General features: G+C 39.7%; 2 protein-coding genes across 3 annotated transcripts in view; one reads left to right on the forward strand and one right to left on the reverse strand.

The window, feature by feature from the left end:
* Positions 1-13,380, reverse strand: part of LOC124631441 (transmembrane protein 132E) — an 87,680-nt gene that overhangs the window by 16,775 nt on the left and 57,525 nt on the right. For both annotated transcript variants that reach the window (XM_047165839.1, XM_047165837.1), the window contains exons 2-4: positions 4,691-5,522; positions 1,647-1,793; positions 39-306 (exon numbers count right to left, since the gene is read on the reverse strand). In XM_047165839.1, coding sequence (XP_047021795.1) covers positions 39-306; positions 1,647-1,793; positions 4,691-5,522 — 1,247 coding nt within the window. The remainder of the gene's footprint in view (positions 1-38; positions 307-1,646; positions 1,794-4,690; positions 5,523-13,380) is intronic.
* LOC124631443 lies at positions 8,287-13,101 on the forward strand. Its single transcript, XM_047165841.1, has 3 exons — positions 8,287-8,601; positions 9,108-10,146; positions 11,961-13,101. The coding sequence occupies exons 1-2, from the start codon at positions 8,505-8,507 to the stop codon at positions 10,139-10,141; spliced, it is 1,131 nt and encodes a 376-aa protein (XP_047021797.1). The 5' UTR covers positions 8,287-8,504; the 3' UTR covers positions 10,142-10,146; positions 11,961-13,101.

A 13,380-nucleotide genomic window follows, 5' to 3' on the forward strand; every position in this document is an offset into this window, starting at 1 on the left:
TGACTACGGCTAACAGGTCCCGGTCGTAAAATTATTACCTTAGAAATTGGCAGCACGGCTTGGATGTCATCTTTTTCAATATCCAGTCTGGTGTTCACTCTGTGTTCGTGTGGCGGTTCTTCAGTGGTGGAGGTGGTGGTGGGCGCAGAAGACACTTTGGCTGACCAGCTAATGCGGGCAGTTCCGCGGCCTGACTCCCCCTCCGACCCCTCTCCGTCTCCCTCGCCCTCGGCCCCGACCTCTACGAGCCACGTGAGGATCTCCTCCCATCCTGGCTCGCCGACGCCACTGCTCTCTTCAGATTCCCTATATCGTAAAATTAAGTTACAATATTCAGTTCATAAACTGACTGGGCCTAAAAGCTTTTATTACCTTAAAGGTTGTTTATCGAGGTCAAACATCTTGAAGGTGAGCATAACCCGGGTCATAATAAATCAATAGTCGTATTATGTATAGTCTACTCGTAAAGTTCATGTTCTCTTTGGGTGTTGTCGCGTTACATTTTGCAGGGGAAACACAAAATTATCTAAACAATAAAAAGTTAGTAGTGACATCGAGTTTCATTAAGCGGAAAAGCGCTGACAAAATTTATGGCTGTGCAAATGCAAAGTAGTCGTGGGCGAAATTGTGAACAAATCCCACCGAAGAAATGAGAAATGGAAACATTCTGTTATAAAACGTGTAGAATAAAAATAAATTTTCATTTTGGTGCGAAGCTCGTTTAACTATGATGTTTATTATTATTTATGCATATGGACGTAATGGACGGCAGAAACGATTACACGTGTATGAATCATAACTCATAACAAAACAAAGGTTGACTACCTACATGACAACAAAAGACCTAGACTATACCTAGAATAACGTTTGTCTAGAACATCTTAATACTGGTTTAATGAGGGTCAATATGACCTCCATACAATACAAACGTAAACAACTTGAACACTAAGTTGAGTAAAGCTTAGATGGAATGAATTCTTGAAATCTCTCGCTCAGCTGACCGGCTAGAAGGCATCTACTTTATCGACGACCACTCCGATTGCGAAAGCATTTTATCGCTCAAGTGGGAAAACGTAGAATTGCAGATGGCATTTTCATTTTATAGGATTTATTTTCAAAAATGAATGTCTCTTTTCAATTTTATTGCAATTTCTTTCATTATTTCAGAGTGGTTGTTGAACAAAGCTATTGTTCCGATCTTATCGTTTAATTCAACAATATTGTTGAGACAATTATGGCGCTTCCGTACTTTTAACGGAAAATACCAGTTAGTGTTAATTTCGTCGGTACGCCGGAAACTTTGCAGCAAAGTGGTCTGGAAGTTGATGTGGAAAGGAGCTTTGTCCTGATACTTCTAATTTGGTTAATCGACTTAATCTAGCTTAACGTTGTTACCGCTTAGACTGGCGAGAATTTTCGTGTTCTTTATAAATATGATGTTCTTGTTGACTAATTTCTGAATTAGGTTTACAGATTAGTTCAGTATCTGTTTAGTGTCGTAAGCTTTAACGATTATGTTCATAGCATTACGGAATTACTGATTAGTTTACGGATCACATTCACCTCAATAACCCTTTTAGGCAACAAATGGAGCGTTTAATTAAATGATCAATTATAGAAACTATCAGAGTGGGTACGGTACATACGTGTCCGATGCCTCGTCGTCTCGCAGCGGTTGTTCCAGCCTCGTGGCTGTGACGGTGGCAGCTCGGGGCTTCACTTCTGCAGTGACTGCCCAGCGGGAGTTCGCTGCAGTCACACTCACCAACCGAAGACCTGACTTCACCTTCATTCTAGAGGAGAAAATGTTTATGTTATGTCATGACTGCATTATGATTTCTTTATAAGACTGTTTTTAATTGTACTTAAGTATTTACTAAATGTAACATTGAACCTAGCCAAGCACCAAGCTAACAGTAGGTATTGTGTTTATTTTTTTAATTTGATACTCGTAAAATGTTCAAACTAATAAATTTCAATCACTCACGTTCAATCTAGAATTAGGTAATGAATATTGATAGGCCATTGTTAAATATTGGCAATATGAAGCATTGAAACAATAACGTGCATAAATTAATAGCTAAACAATCATTGTTTGTATTATCTTTCGTCCTCATTCCTTTTATTCCTTTCCGCTTATAACCACACAATGTGCACTTCTTCCGCTTCTAAAGTACACTGACACAACTGCGCCTCTTAGAATACGAATCGTTAAAGTGAAGAAGATCAAAGCTATGACTGAACACAGGATTCCCTGCATTGCCTCAAGTTAATTTATTCCTGGCGTTAAACTTCTGAAGTAGTTTTTGTCTCAAACTTGCTGCAAATCAACCGTTAGATGTAGGCAACAACAAACTTACGTAAGTAACTACTTATCCAATTAGCAATGGTGAATCACGTAAGGCAACGGTTAGCTAAACTGTCGCACGTTATTGTTGGAATAGTAAAATTTATTTTAATAGCTAAGCCGAAGGCGACATAAATTTCCATTTAGTTGGTTGCAGTCGAGTATTCCCGGGTGCGACCGGGCTCGTAACTAGTCGTAACTCAAAAGGAGAAACAGATACCCGTATCCGCGATGAAGTTTTGGAGCAGGTGTCGCCTGATATACGGGCTATGTATGGCACCATTGTAACTGCCCGATATAACTACATTACAACTTCGATGCTCACACACTCCAATGTAAAAATATTTCGTGGACTGTACACATCTGATCATTTCTTTTGAAATATAGGTTCTGGCGGCTTTTAGAGATCTCCACAGGATATTGATTCCATTAGATTCTGGCGTGGCACTTGAAACGGCGAGATATAAAGATTTTAGTAGTGCACGTCGGGACACAATCACTACCGAGTCTACAATCGCGCAATCACGGCCTTTTTACATTGAATCGCTAGAAATTGTACACTTCAAATGTTCATTGAGAATTTTACGGTTCATTTTAGGAGCTGACACAGAGCTAGGATTGTATGAACTCTTTAAACTTTACTTTAAAATAACAAGTAAATGTATCATAATTAATTAGAAAAATGGGTTTGTGCCAATAACAGTTTAATAGTGTACCTATTCAAGGCCTATTTGCTTTATGTAAAATAATTTTGGCGTAATGTGACATCAACGCCTAATTAACTAACGCCCAATTCATAGAAACATATCAAACGATATTGTATGCTTCCTAAACAATTCTATCCAAACAGCACTTAGGTCATAAATAATGCTACTGTGGCTTCCAAACTATAATTTCGACTACAAATTGTATTGGCGATGTTGAAAAGGATTTCAGAATTCATGGTTGACTTTAGCTGCATTTGTTATAACCATCTGTCCATATATCAATATTTGCGCAGTGTTCTACGAATTTCCGTGTTTCAAAGGTTTAGTGCAGTGGTGGTATATTATAGTAAGGACGAATAGGATAGCAGCTACTAGAATGCAGTAACTCAGTATTAGAGCAGAGCGTTGGAGAAAATTGCACGAAGAGCTTTCTGATTTAAGGAAGAATTATGATCGTTTGCTACTTAACGACTGATAAGCTGCGTTCTTTATAAGCAACAGTCTTACTTGCTATTTGAAAAAATACATAAAACTTATACATGTCTATAAAGCTCTTTGCATGTTAAATGAATAGGTAAACATGCATTCAGAATTAATTATACATTATTTCAAAGTTGGCGAAATTAATATGAGTATCTATTTTGATTCTGACAGCCTTCGGGTAATTTAAATAACAGACATCAATTTCAATTTGTAGTAAATATGTTTAAAACATGTCATTTGAATATTACATTTTCTTTCAGTATCAATTTTTACAAAGAGCTTTTAGTAATCTAAGCAAATGGCCCTAGACGCAACTTTCGAGAATATGAAACAAAGCAATCATAAAATTGTAAGACGACGCACATAAAGTTGAGAAAGACCTATTTAATTCAGCACATAATGTAATGCTCACAATGAAAATGTCATCTCTTGCCTAACTACTCATAAGTATATCTGCGGTCGTCTAGAACGCGCTCAAGAATTATTTGAAGAATAAATTTGATCTCCAAGAGCAATTAATTGTGTGAAATAAACGAGGTGATTTGAGGAGTCGTTATTCAGTTAAAAACTAGAATAACTGAAAAACTTTTAATTGGCACATTGAGGTCGACAGTTTGCAGTAAAGCTGAGATGTGGCTTTTGGGTGCTTCAGCGTACATGTGAACTTGTTTTGTTGGCACCTCATCTGTCCGCACCCGGCGACGGCGGTGGCTTGCCACTCAAAACTTGCCAAAAGTTACAGCACTCAGAACAATAGATTTTAATTTGTGGTAATTTAACATTTTTGTTTACTTTCTTTATTAAAACAAACATTAAAGTCAAACAGGAATGAATTATTCAAGTTATTGCTTCCCACGCAAAATAGAAGATCCCGGTTGACGAGTAATAAACCAGTATACCAGTATAGTTGGGCGGAATACCAATAAATATTAGTCAGCGTGACATAACACAGAGATGCGTAAGTTGTTTCGTCGTTAACATGAAGTGGCTCGCGTGGTGACAGATTTTCTCCTGGTGTGGGTTTACTTACTGCTTTGTCAGACTCACAGAAAGCCTGATACTACTTGGGTGGCCTAAGATAACGGTGAAAACCATAGACAATTATGGTGATGAAAGTTTAAAAAAATTGAAAAAAATATCAGTAAGGACTTACCTGATTACAACATGTGAAATGGTGTGGCTCGTATCACGGCGTACTACGAAGGGTAGATGCAGGCGCGAGTGAGGATATAGCGGTGCTCGAGGTAGTAGAAGAGCTGCATCACCAGCTCGTGCTTCTCTGTATCCTGCACGAGCTCCGGCCAACGTGACGGAACCCAGAGGCCATGCGGGTTGCACAGACACTCGCCCACAGGCGCCTTCAGCTGTTTCTCCGCTGCCAGCTTCAGCTGCACTATACGCCAGCCGCACTGTCCTTGGCGGTCGCTTGCCCTTTCCATCCGCGGGCCACCACGCAGCTGGTACTGTTAATTCAGCTAGACAAGCACCCTCCTCGCCTTCAGGGCCACAAGTCGCAGTAAGTGTTCGCGATCCATAACTAGCGTGTAACGTTATACACACGCGACGCGGTCGGGTTGCGGCACGTCTCGCACCACCCTCACCACCGGTGTGGAACAGCACACGTAGTACTGGAGCATCACGAGGAAGCTCCCGAAAAACTAGGTGAGCAGACACATCCAGTCTGTGCGCAGTGGCATCTTGTAATTCCATTAATGATGCATTTCTCCTTGGAGGTTCCAAAGGGTCGGGCACTGCATATCGCGCTGGCACCGTTTGTTTAGTGGAAAAAGGTCCGTAAGTGGCCCTGACCGATGCTGGCGCAGAGCCTTGTAATACTGTGAAGCGGTCGAGTGACAACAGGGCTCCGGGCAAGGCCGTGCCCATGGGCTCGGGTGGTGGACCCGACCCGCTCCATCTCGCCGTGTGTTTTAGAAAAAACCCGCTATCCTTATTTTCAAAATGTACTTCGACGCCAAGCACCGTCCCTGAAAAGAAAGAAAACTATTTTTAACTGTAATAAAAACTTTCTTATTGATTTAGGAATGCGTAACACGTGTAAAATGTTAAATAAGTGTTTTATTTTTGGTATTTTGACGAGAGATAAAAGGGCGTTGAAGCACAACATTGGCTCCGTGCCAACCGCATTCTGTCCTGCAGCGCGACGTCATTTGCGATAGCTTTATGTTTACAAACACATCAATATAATAGTATGGAGATTATCGCATTAACGCAATGATACCAAAATTGTTCCGTAAGCATTTGCATTAGGTACAATATATTTCTGGAAGTGATGGTTATAATATTCGTTTAATTTTAAAGTAACATTCTTCGTACCTGGGAGATGGTTATGCCAGTGTACGTAAAATGTTATATTAGGGTAACAACAAAAACATTTTATATGTAAGCGAGGAATATGAAGGAGATTAGGTAAAAGGGCGGGAGAGTGGCTGGTGTTGTTTCTGTGAGGGATGGTATCGGCGCGTCACGCGGGCTGCACGGCCGCGGCACTCGTCTCGTTTATATTGCGCCAGGATTTGTGTCACGTTCCTCTTACGGCGCTCTTCACGGAATTCATTACGCTTCCTATTTATGATTCTTAGCGTTTGTTCCCTTATAAAATATTTTGTTACGTTTATAATTGAGTTATTTGGTTAGATTGTGTTACTAAGTTTGTGTTTTTAAACGGTTTTATTTAGCTTACCCCGTTTGTTTTATTTATTCATTCTTGGGTCAAATTTAGTAATTCAAATTTCACCCTCTTCCTGTCAACCGATTAATCTGAAATTTTGTATACACCTTTAATTCCGATGACAATACAATATAGTAATATCAATAACATTGTAAATCCAATATGGCCGCCGGCACAAAATGGCGGTTAACGTAGATTTTATCAATCCCATCAATATGGGTATCAAATGAAAGGGCTCAACAAGCAGAATACAATATACTATAAAAAATTGAAATCCAAGATGGCGGCCGCTACAAAATGGCGGATAACGTAGGTTTTATCAATCCCATCAATATGGTATCAAATGAAAGTTCTCAACCAGTAGAATACAATGTACTATATAAAATTAAAATCCAAGATGGCGGCCTCTACAAAATGGCGGATAACTTAGGTTTTATAAATCCCATCAACATGGGTATCAAATGAAAGGACTCAACAAGTAGAATACAATTTACTATAAACAATGAAATCCAAGATGGCGGCCGCTACAAAATGGCGGATAACGTAGGTTTTATCAATCCCATCAATATGGGTATCAAATGAAAGTTCTCAACCAGTAGAATACAATGTACTATATAAAATTAAAATCCAAGATGGCGGCCTCTACAAAATGGCGGATAACTTAAGTTTTATAAATCCCATCAACATGGGTATCAAATGAAAGGTCTCAACAAGTAGAATACAATTTACTATGCAAAATTGAAATCTAAGATGGCGGATAACGTAGGTTTTATCAATCCCATCAATATGGGTATCAAATGAAAGGGCTCAACAAACAGAATACAATATACTATAAAAAATTAAATCCAAGATGGCGGCCGCTATAAAATGGCGGATAACGTAGGTTTTATCAATCTCATCAACATGGGTATCAAATGAAAGGTCTCAACAAGTAGAATACAATTTACTATGCAAAATTGAAATCTAAGATGGCCGCCGCTACCAAATGGCTGATAACAATTTTTTATCAATCCCACCAATACGGGTATCAAATGAAAGGGCTTCACAAGTAGAAAACTGTCAGTAACTCCAGCGGGGCCCAACAGGGCCAAGGCCTGCCTGGGCTGCGAGATTGTTCGAAAGAGTTACCGCGGCCCTGGTACATAAAAGGCCTACGACGGAACAAAACGGTTTCTAGTCAAGAGTCTGACACTCCCTCACCGCTGCTGACCCACAGCAGGAGAGGTCATGTGATGATTTTTGGGGTTGTTAAAAAAAAAGTATCTGGAAGGGCTATGTATTGAGGAATTAGATTGTAATAAATTGTCAGGTAAGAGACCGTGTAATAATGATACACTAAATGAATTAGATAGAATGAGGAATATTCGGTACGCATTTTCATTAAATACTAAAAACTAGAAAATAAAAAATCGGTAAAAAAACTTTTAAGTTAAACGGTTTTATCTTATGTGCACTGAAAACTAGAAAATAAAAAAATAGTTACTTACCTGTCAACCTACGTAGGTGGTCCCGGTCATATTAAACTAAAATAAAAACGTGGGGCCCCTGTGAAATCCTACCTATGGCAAAGCATATCTTTATACTTTGGTAGATCATGAGCTCGGCGTTCGCTGGTGAAGCCGCTACGGCTGATTATTGATTGTCAAAATCTCCAGTTACGATTATAGTAAGTCGATGCAATCCACACCTATTATACCTCTAGAAGAAAGTACTACAGCAATAGTTAATGGGCCCCACGTTTTTATTTTAGTTTAATATGACCGGGACCACCTACGTAGGTTGACAGGTAAGTAACTATTTTTTTATTTTCTAGTTTTCAGTGCACATAAGATAAAACCGTTTAACTTAAAAGTTTTTTTACCGATTTTTTATTCTTTCGTGGTTACAATAGAATTTCGGCAAAGAAAGTACGTGCTAAGATTTTCATTGTAGATCTTTTCGGACTAAAGCTCAAATACTTAAGAGTTAACGAAAATCATTAATTATACTACGACGTCACATCCTTCAGATTTATTAATTCACCTGGTAGTCCACTTCCTAATGTACTAGGCATCGCACACTTTTTAGAGCTAAAAAATAAATAAATTTGAAATTAAAGTCGCTCAACTGACTGTGACGTACCTCCTTCCCCCACTATGTTACCTGCGCCCTCGCCGCCATAAGTCTTGCCATTCGCTTTTTGTGTGCGGGCATCGCAACATATCCGTAATAGTTCCTATACAGTTCGAGTGCATCTTAGTGTTAACTGTGATCCACTGATTAGGTACCAATTTTAGCTATGGGTAAACGAAAACATGAAGATAAGGAGTGGCGTATTAGAAAGAAAATAAGGAGGTTACAAAAGCGCCTTAATCACCTCTCGGGAACCAGCGATGGTGAGTCATACTTGTTTACCTTATTTGAAGAACCATTCTTAATTACTACGTTTTTTGTTTGCACTTACTGACAAAAGATTCGTGACCAGATGTTTTAGAGAACACTTTAATATATCCTAAATGCATACCTTCCTACCCTCTATAATTTATTATTTTATAATTAGTTCCTTTGTTCGTCTAACGTTAATTTCAGCATGGTTATCGCAATAAATACGATAATCACGAGGCTTGGTGGCTAAAACTAGATTACCCACCAATTATTTACTCTACTCTCCGCGACGCGATCGCGGCTGATAGATTTGTCGCCACCTGCCAGTTTTTGCGACGCGATCGCAAGTGACAACAATGGCAATAAGTGCATTTTATGAAGATACAAGGTTATTCTCCACGACGTGATCGTGGCTGATAACCATACAGTCTCGTGTTATAACGTGATTATAACCAACGACTCTAAACTACACAACTGCAAAAGCAGCATAAAACAACGCCTGCGTTGTGGTTTGCAGATTCGGATCCTGGGGTGCTGTCACCCGACCACCCAAGAGCACTATCACCGGACGAACAAGTTCACTTGGACCTTTCGGAATCTGACGACATGGACGCGCCTACACAATCTATCAGGTCTGTAGTAGCCCCTGGCTTTTCATTAGAAAATGCCAACAGGGCCTCCCTCTCGAATGAGGATATGGAGTATGAAACTCAAGTCAGGGTCCCAACAGTGTCCCCAGAGCCAGTTCCCAGCACTAGTAAAGAACCCGTTGGTGCCAATAATAACCAGGAATCGTTGCCTCAAGAAATACTAGAAGCGCTCGGCGATTCGAAAGGAAAGGACGAAGTCTTTGGACCACCGATTCCTGATGAGATTGCTAAACGTTGGGGGTGTATACTAGTTGATGGCTTGACAAAAGAACAGAAGCAGGAAGTTTGGGAAAAATCTCTAGTGCCAGAAAACTTCAAACTTGCGAAAGCACCATTGTTAAACCCGGAAATCATACCGGTCCTAAGTGAACCCATAAAAAACAGGGATAAGTTACTGGAGAAGGCACAAAACCACCTCGGTCGAGGAATAGCAGGCCTTACCAACCTCACATGCTCAATTATCGACGGTGATACAGATAAAATACAGCTTCTGAAGAAAATCTCGGATATTAATAAAATATTGCTGGACCTGCATTACGAAAATACAAAAACCAGGCGAAAACTGGTAATCACGTCACTAGATAAGAAATTTACACAACTAATTACCGATGTAAAGAGGGACACCTACCTCTTTGGGGCCAATTTAGGTGAGAAAATTAAAGCGTCAAAGACTGCCGAGAGATCCGGACTCCAGATAAAACGAAGCGATCACGCGCCCACATCGCGAAAATTCCCTCAGCAGGGAAACTGGCGAGGCCCACCCAGATCTCAAGGTCAACAGGCACGCAGACAGGGTGGGCAGAGACCGCGCTTCCAAGTTCAAACAAACAAACGTCCAACATCGGCGACACACCGTCAAACACAGCCATCGAAGACCAACTACAGGGCGAACAAGCCTTAAACAAGGTACTTATACCCCACGCTGGTAGACTTAGTCATTTCTTTGATAACTGGCGTGATATTACCGACGAGCCTGTCGTTTTAGGTTATATTAGGGGCTTTGAAATCCCATTTACAAGACCGGTGGTACAAGCATTCTTCCCCGAAAATATAAATTTTTCAAATTCTGAAACTCGCAACTTACAGGACGAGATTTCGAAATGGCAGTCGTCGGGTGCCGTGGTTAAATGTACCGCCGTACCAGGCCAATTTTTGTCAAAAATATTCCTTACTAACAAAAGTGACGGCTCATTCCGTTTCATCCTTAACCTTAAACATTTAAATAAGTTTATTGACGCACCACATTTTAAAATGGAGGATATTCGAACGGTTACAAAACTCATTTCAAGAAATTGTTTTATGGCCACTTTAGATCTCAAAGAAGCGTATTTCCTAATAAAAATCGCGGACATTAGTAAAAAGTATTTAAGATTCGTATTCAAAGGAGAAATTTTCGAATTTCAATGTCTACCCTTCGGGCTATCTTTAGCACCTTATATTTTTACGAAAGTTATGAAACCGGTGCTTGCGACGCTTAGAAATAAAGGCTTAACATTAGTTACTTATTTAGACGATATTATTTGTATCGGGAAAAATTATGAGGACTGCCTGAAGTGTGTCACCGCTACAAAAATATTATTGGAACGTCTGGGCTTCGTCATAAATTTTGGCAAAAGCAATTTACAACCAAAACAGTCACAGACTTTCCTTGGTTTTGAACTACACTCACAGAGTTACTGTTTAAAATTACCGCATAAAAAACGAGTGAAAGTCCAGAAGTGTGTCGAAAATATTTCTAAACAAGAACACATTCCTATCAGAGACTTCGCAAAATTCCTTGGCATACTCGGTTCCGTATGCCCAGCCGTCTCTTACGGTTGGGTCTATACCAAATCATTTGAACGAGAAAAGTTTCTAGCCTTACGCAACTCTGACAATGATTACGATAGAAATATGTCATTATCTCCAAGTCTAAAACCAGACTTTCTATGGTGGATGGAAAATATAATGCATTCAAAAAACCCACTACGGGACGGCCTTTACGAGTTAGAAATATTTTCGGACGCTTCTATGACAGGCTGGGGCGTATACTGCAACGGTGAAAGAAGCGGCGGATTCTGGAGTAATACAGAAAGAAAGTTACACATAAACCTATTAGAATTAAAAGCCGCCTTCAACGGACTTAAATGCTTCGCCAAAGATCTACATAAAAAAGAAATTTTATTGCGCATTGATAATACAACAGCGATATCCTACATTAATAGATACGGCGGAGTACAACATTTAGATTTAAATAAATTAGCTCGCGAAATTTGGCAATGGTGCGAAAAAAGGCAGCTACACGTATTTGCTTCGTATATAAAGTCTAAAGACAACGTTGAAGCAGACGAAGAGTCGAGACGGAACAACATTGATACCGAATGGAGTCTATCTTTTTTAGCGTTTCAAAAAGTCGTTGATAAATTTGGTTATCCGGAAATTGATTTGTTTGCGAGTAGAATAAATTCCAAGTGCGACAAATATATCTCTTGGAAACGAGATCCAGATGCGTTCAATATTGACGCGTTTACAGTACATTGGAGTCCTTTTTTCTTCTACTCATTTCCACCTTTTTCACTAATCTTAAGATGTCTACGAAAAATAGTAAATGACTGCGCTACGGGAATAATGGTTGTACCATACTGGCCTAGTCAGCCGTGGTACCCACTCTTTTTGCAGTTGTCACAAAGCGATCTAGTTTACTTTAAACCGGATCCTAACTTACTTTTGTCTCCTTCCAGAACCAGACACCCACTCTGGACACGACTTACCCTGGTGTCATCGCTATTATCAGGGAAGCATATGCCAAACAAGGACTAACGCCCGAAACTATAGAAATTATGATTGCATCTTTGGCAAAAAATTCTTTAAAGCAATACAACTGCGCCTATAGAAAGTGGTGGTTTTTTTGTAACAAAAATGATATAAGTTACTTTAGTACGAACGTTCCACTAATACTACAGTTCCTTACAAGAGAGCACGAAGAAGGGGCAAGCTACTCCACACTTAATTCCATACGCTCAGCGTTGGCTATAATATTAGGCAGGCAGTTAAGTGATGACAACCGAGTCTCCCGGTTCTTTAAGGGTGTGTTCAAAAAGAACCCTACTTTCCCTAAATACCAAGTAACGTGGAACCCAAATCTGGTCCTTGATTATATCTCAAACTGGTATCCTAACGAAGACCTACCACTAGAAAAGCTCACGAAGAAACTAGTAGCTCTTCTCGCGTTGTCGACGGCACAACGTGTGCAGACGCTATCTCTAATCCGACTACAGAATGTCAGAGTCAATGACTCAAACATTGAAATAATTATTAATGACATAATCAAAACTTCAGCACCAGGAAGGAGCATGCCACGGTTAATCATACCTTTTTTCCCACATAAAGCAGAAATTTGCCCCGGAAAAACGTTGTGCGCATATCTAGAAATAACTAAAAAGTTTAGACACTTCTCCCATACTGATAAACTTATTCTAACTACCAAAAAACCGGTACATAATGCGAGTGCCTCCTCAATTAGCCGTTGGATAAAATTAGTACTTACTGAAAGCGGGGTAGATACGACCATATTCTCCGCGCATAGCACGCGCCATGCATCTACTTCAGCGGCTAAAAGAAGAGGCACATCGGTAGACCTAATTAAGAAGTCAGCAGGTTGGTCTGGGACCTCGCTTACATTTGCAAAGTTTTATGACAGACCTCTGGTAGATAACGATGATGGGGCTTTCGCAATGGCTGTTTGTGATTGATACGTTATACACCTATACTATACTTAATCATTAACCTGATTACACATTATTGTAGATTCTGATTATGTAATTATTATAATAAACCTGTCCTGATTTTCACAATAAAAAATATTGCTGATTTGGAAACATTCCTGTGTGGTTTTTATTCCAAACGCCCTACGCGCTCTCTTATCGTGATACCTATTTCACTCCTGGTTCTAAACATCTACCAGGTGAATTAATAAATCTGAAGGATGTGACGTCGTAGTATAATTAGTGGTTAAACGAACTTACCTTAAGTGACGTTCGACCATAATTATACGAGACGTCACATCCGAAAGATTTATAACCCACCCAAACCCTTGTGATTGATTCTAAATCAATCATAAATCCCGAAATCAAAATAGGTCGTGAAATAGGTTCTTCCTCT

This window comes from Helicoverpa zea, chromosome 6 (genome assembly GCF_022581195.2).
Source record: "Helicoverpa zea isolate HzStark_Cry1AcR chromosome 6, ilHelZeax1.1, whole genome shotgun sequence".
Taxonomy (NCBI): Eukaryota; Metazoa; Arthropoda; class Insecta; order Lepidoptera; family Noctuidae; genus Helicoverpa; species Helicoverpa zea.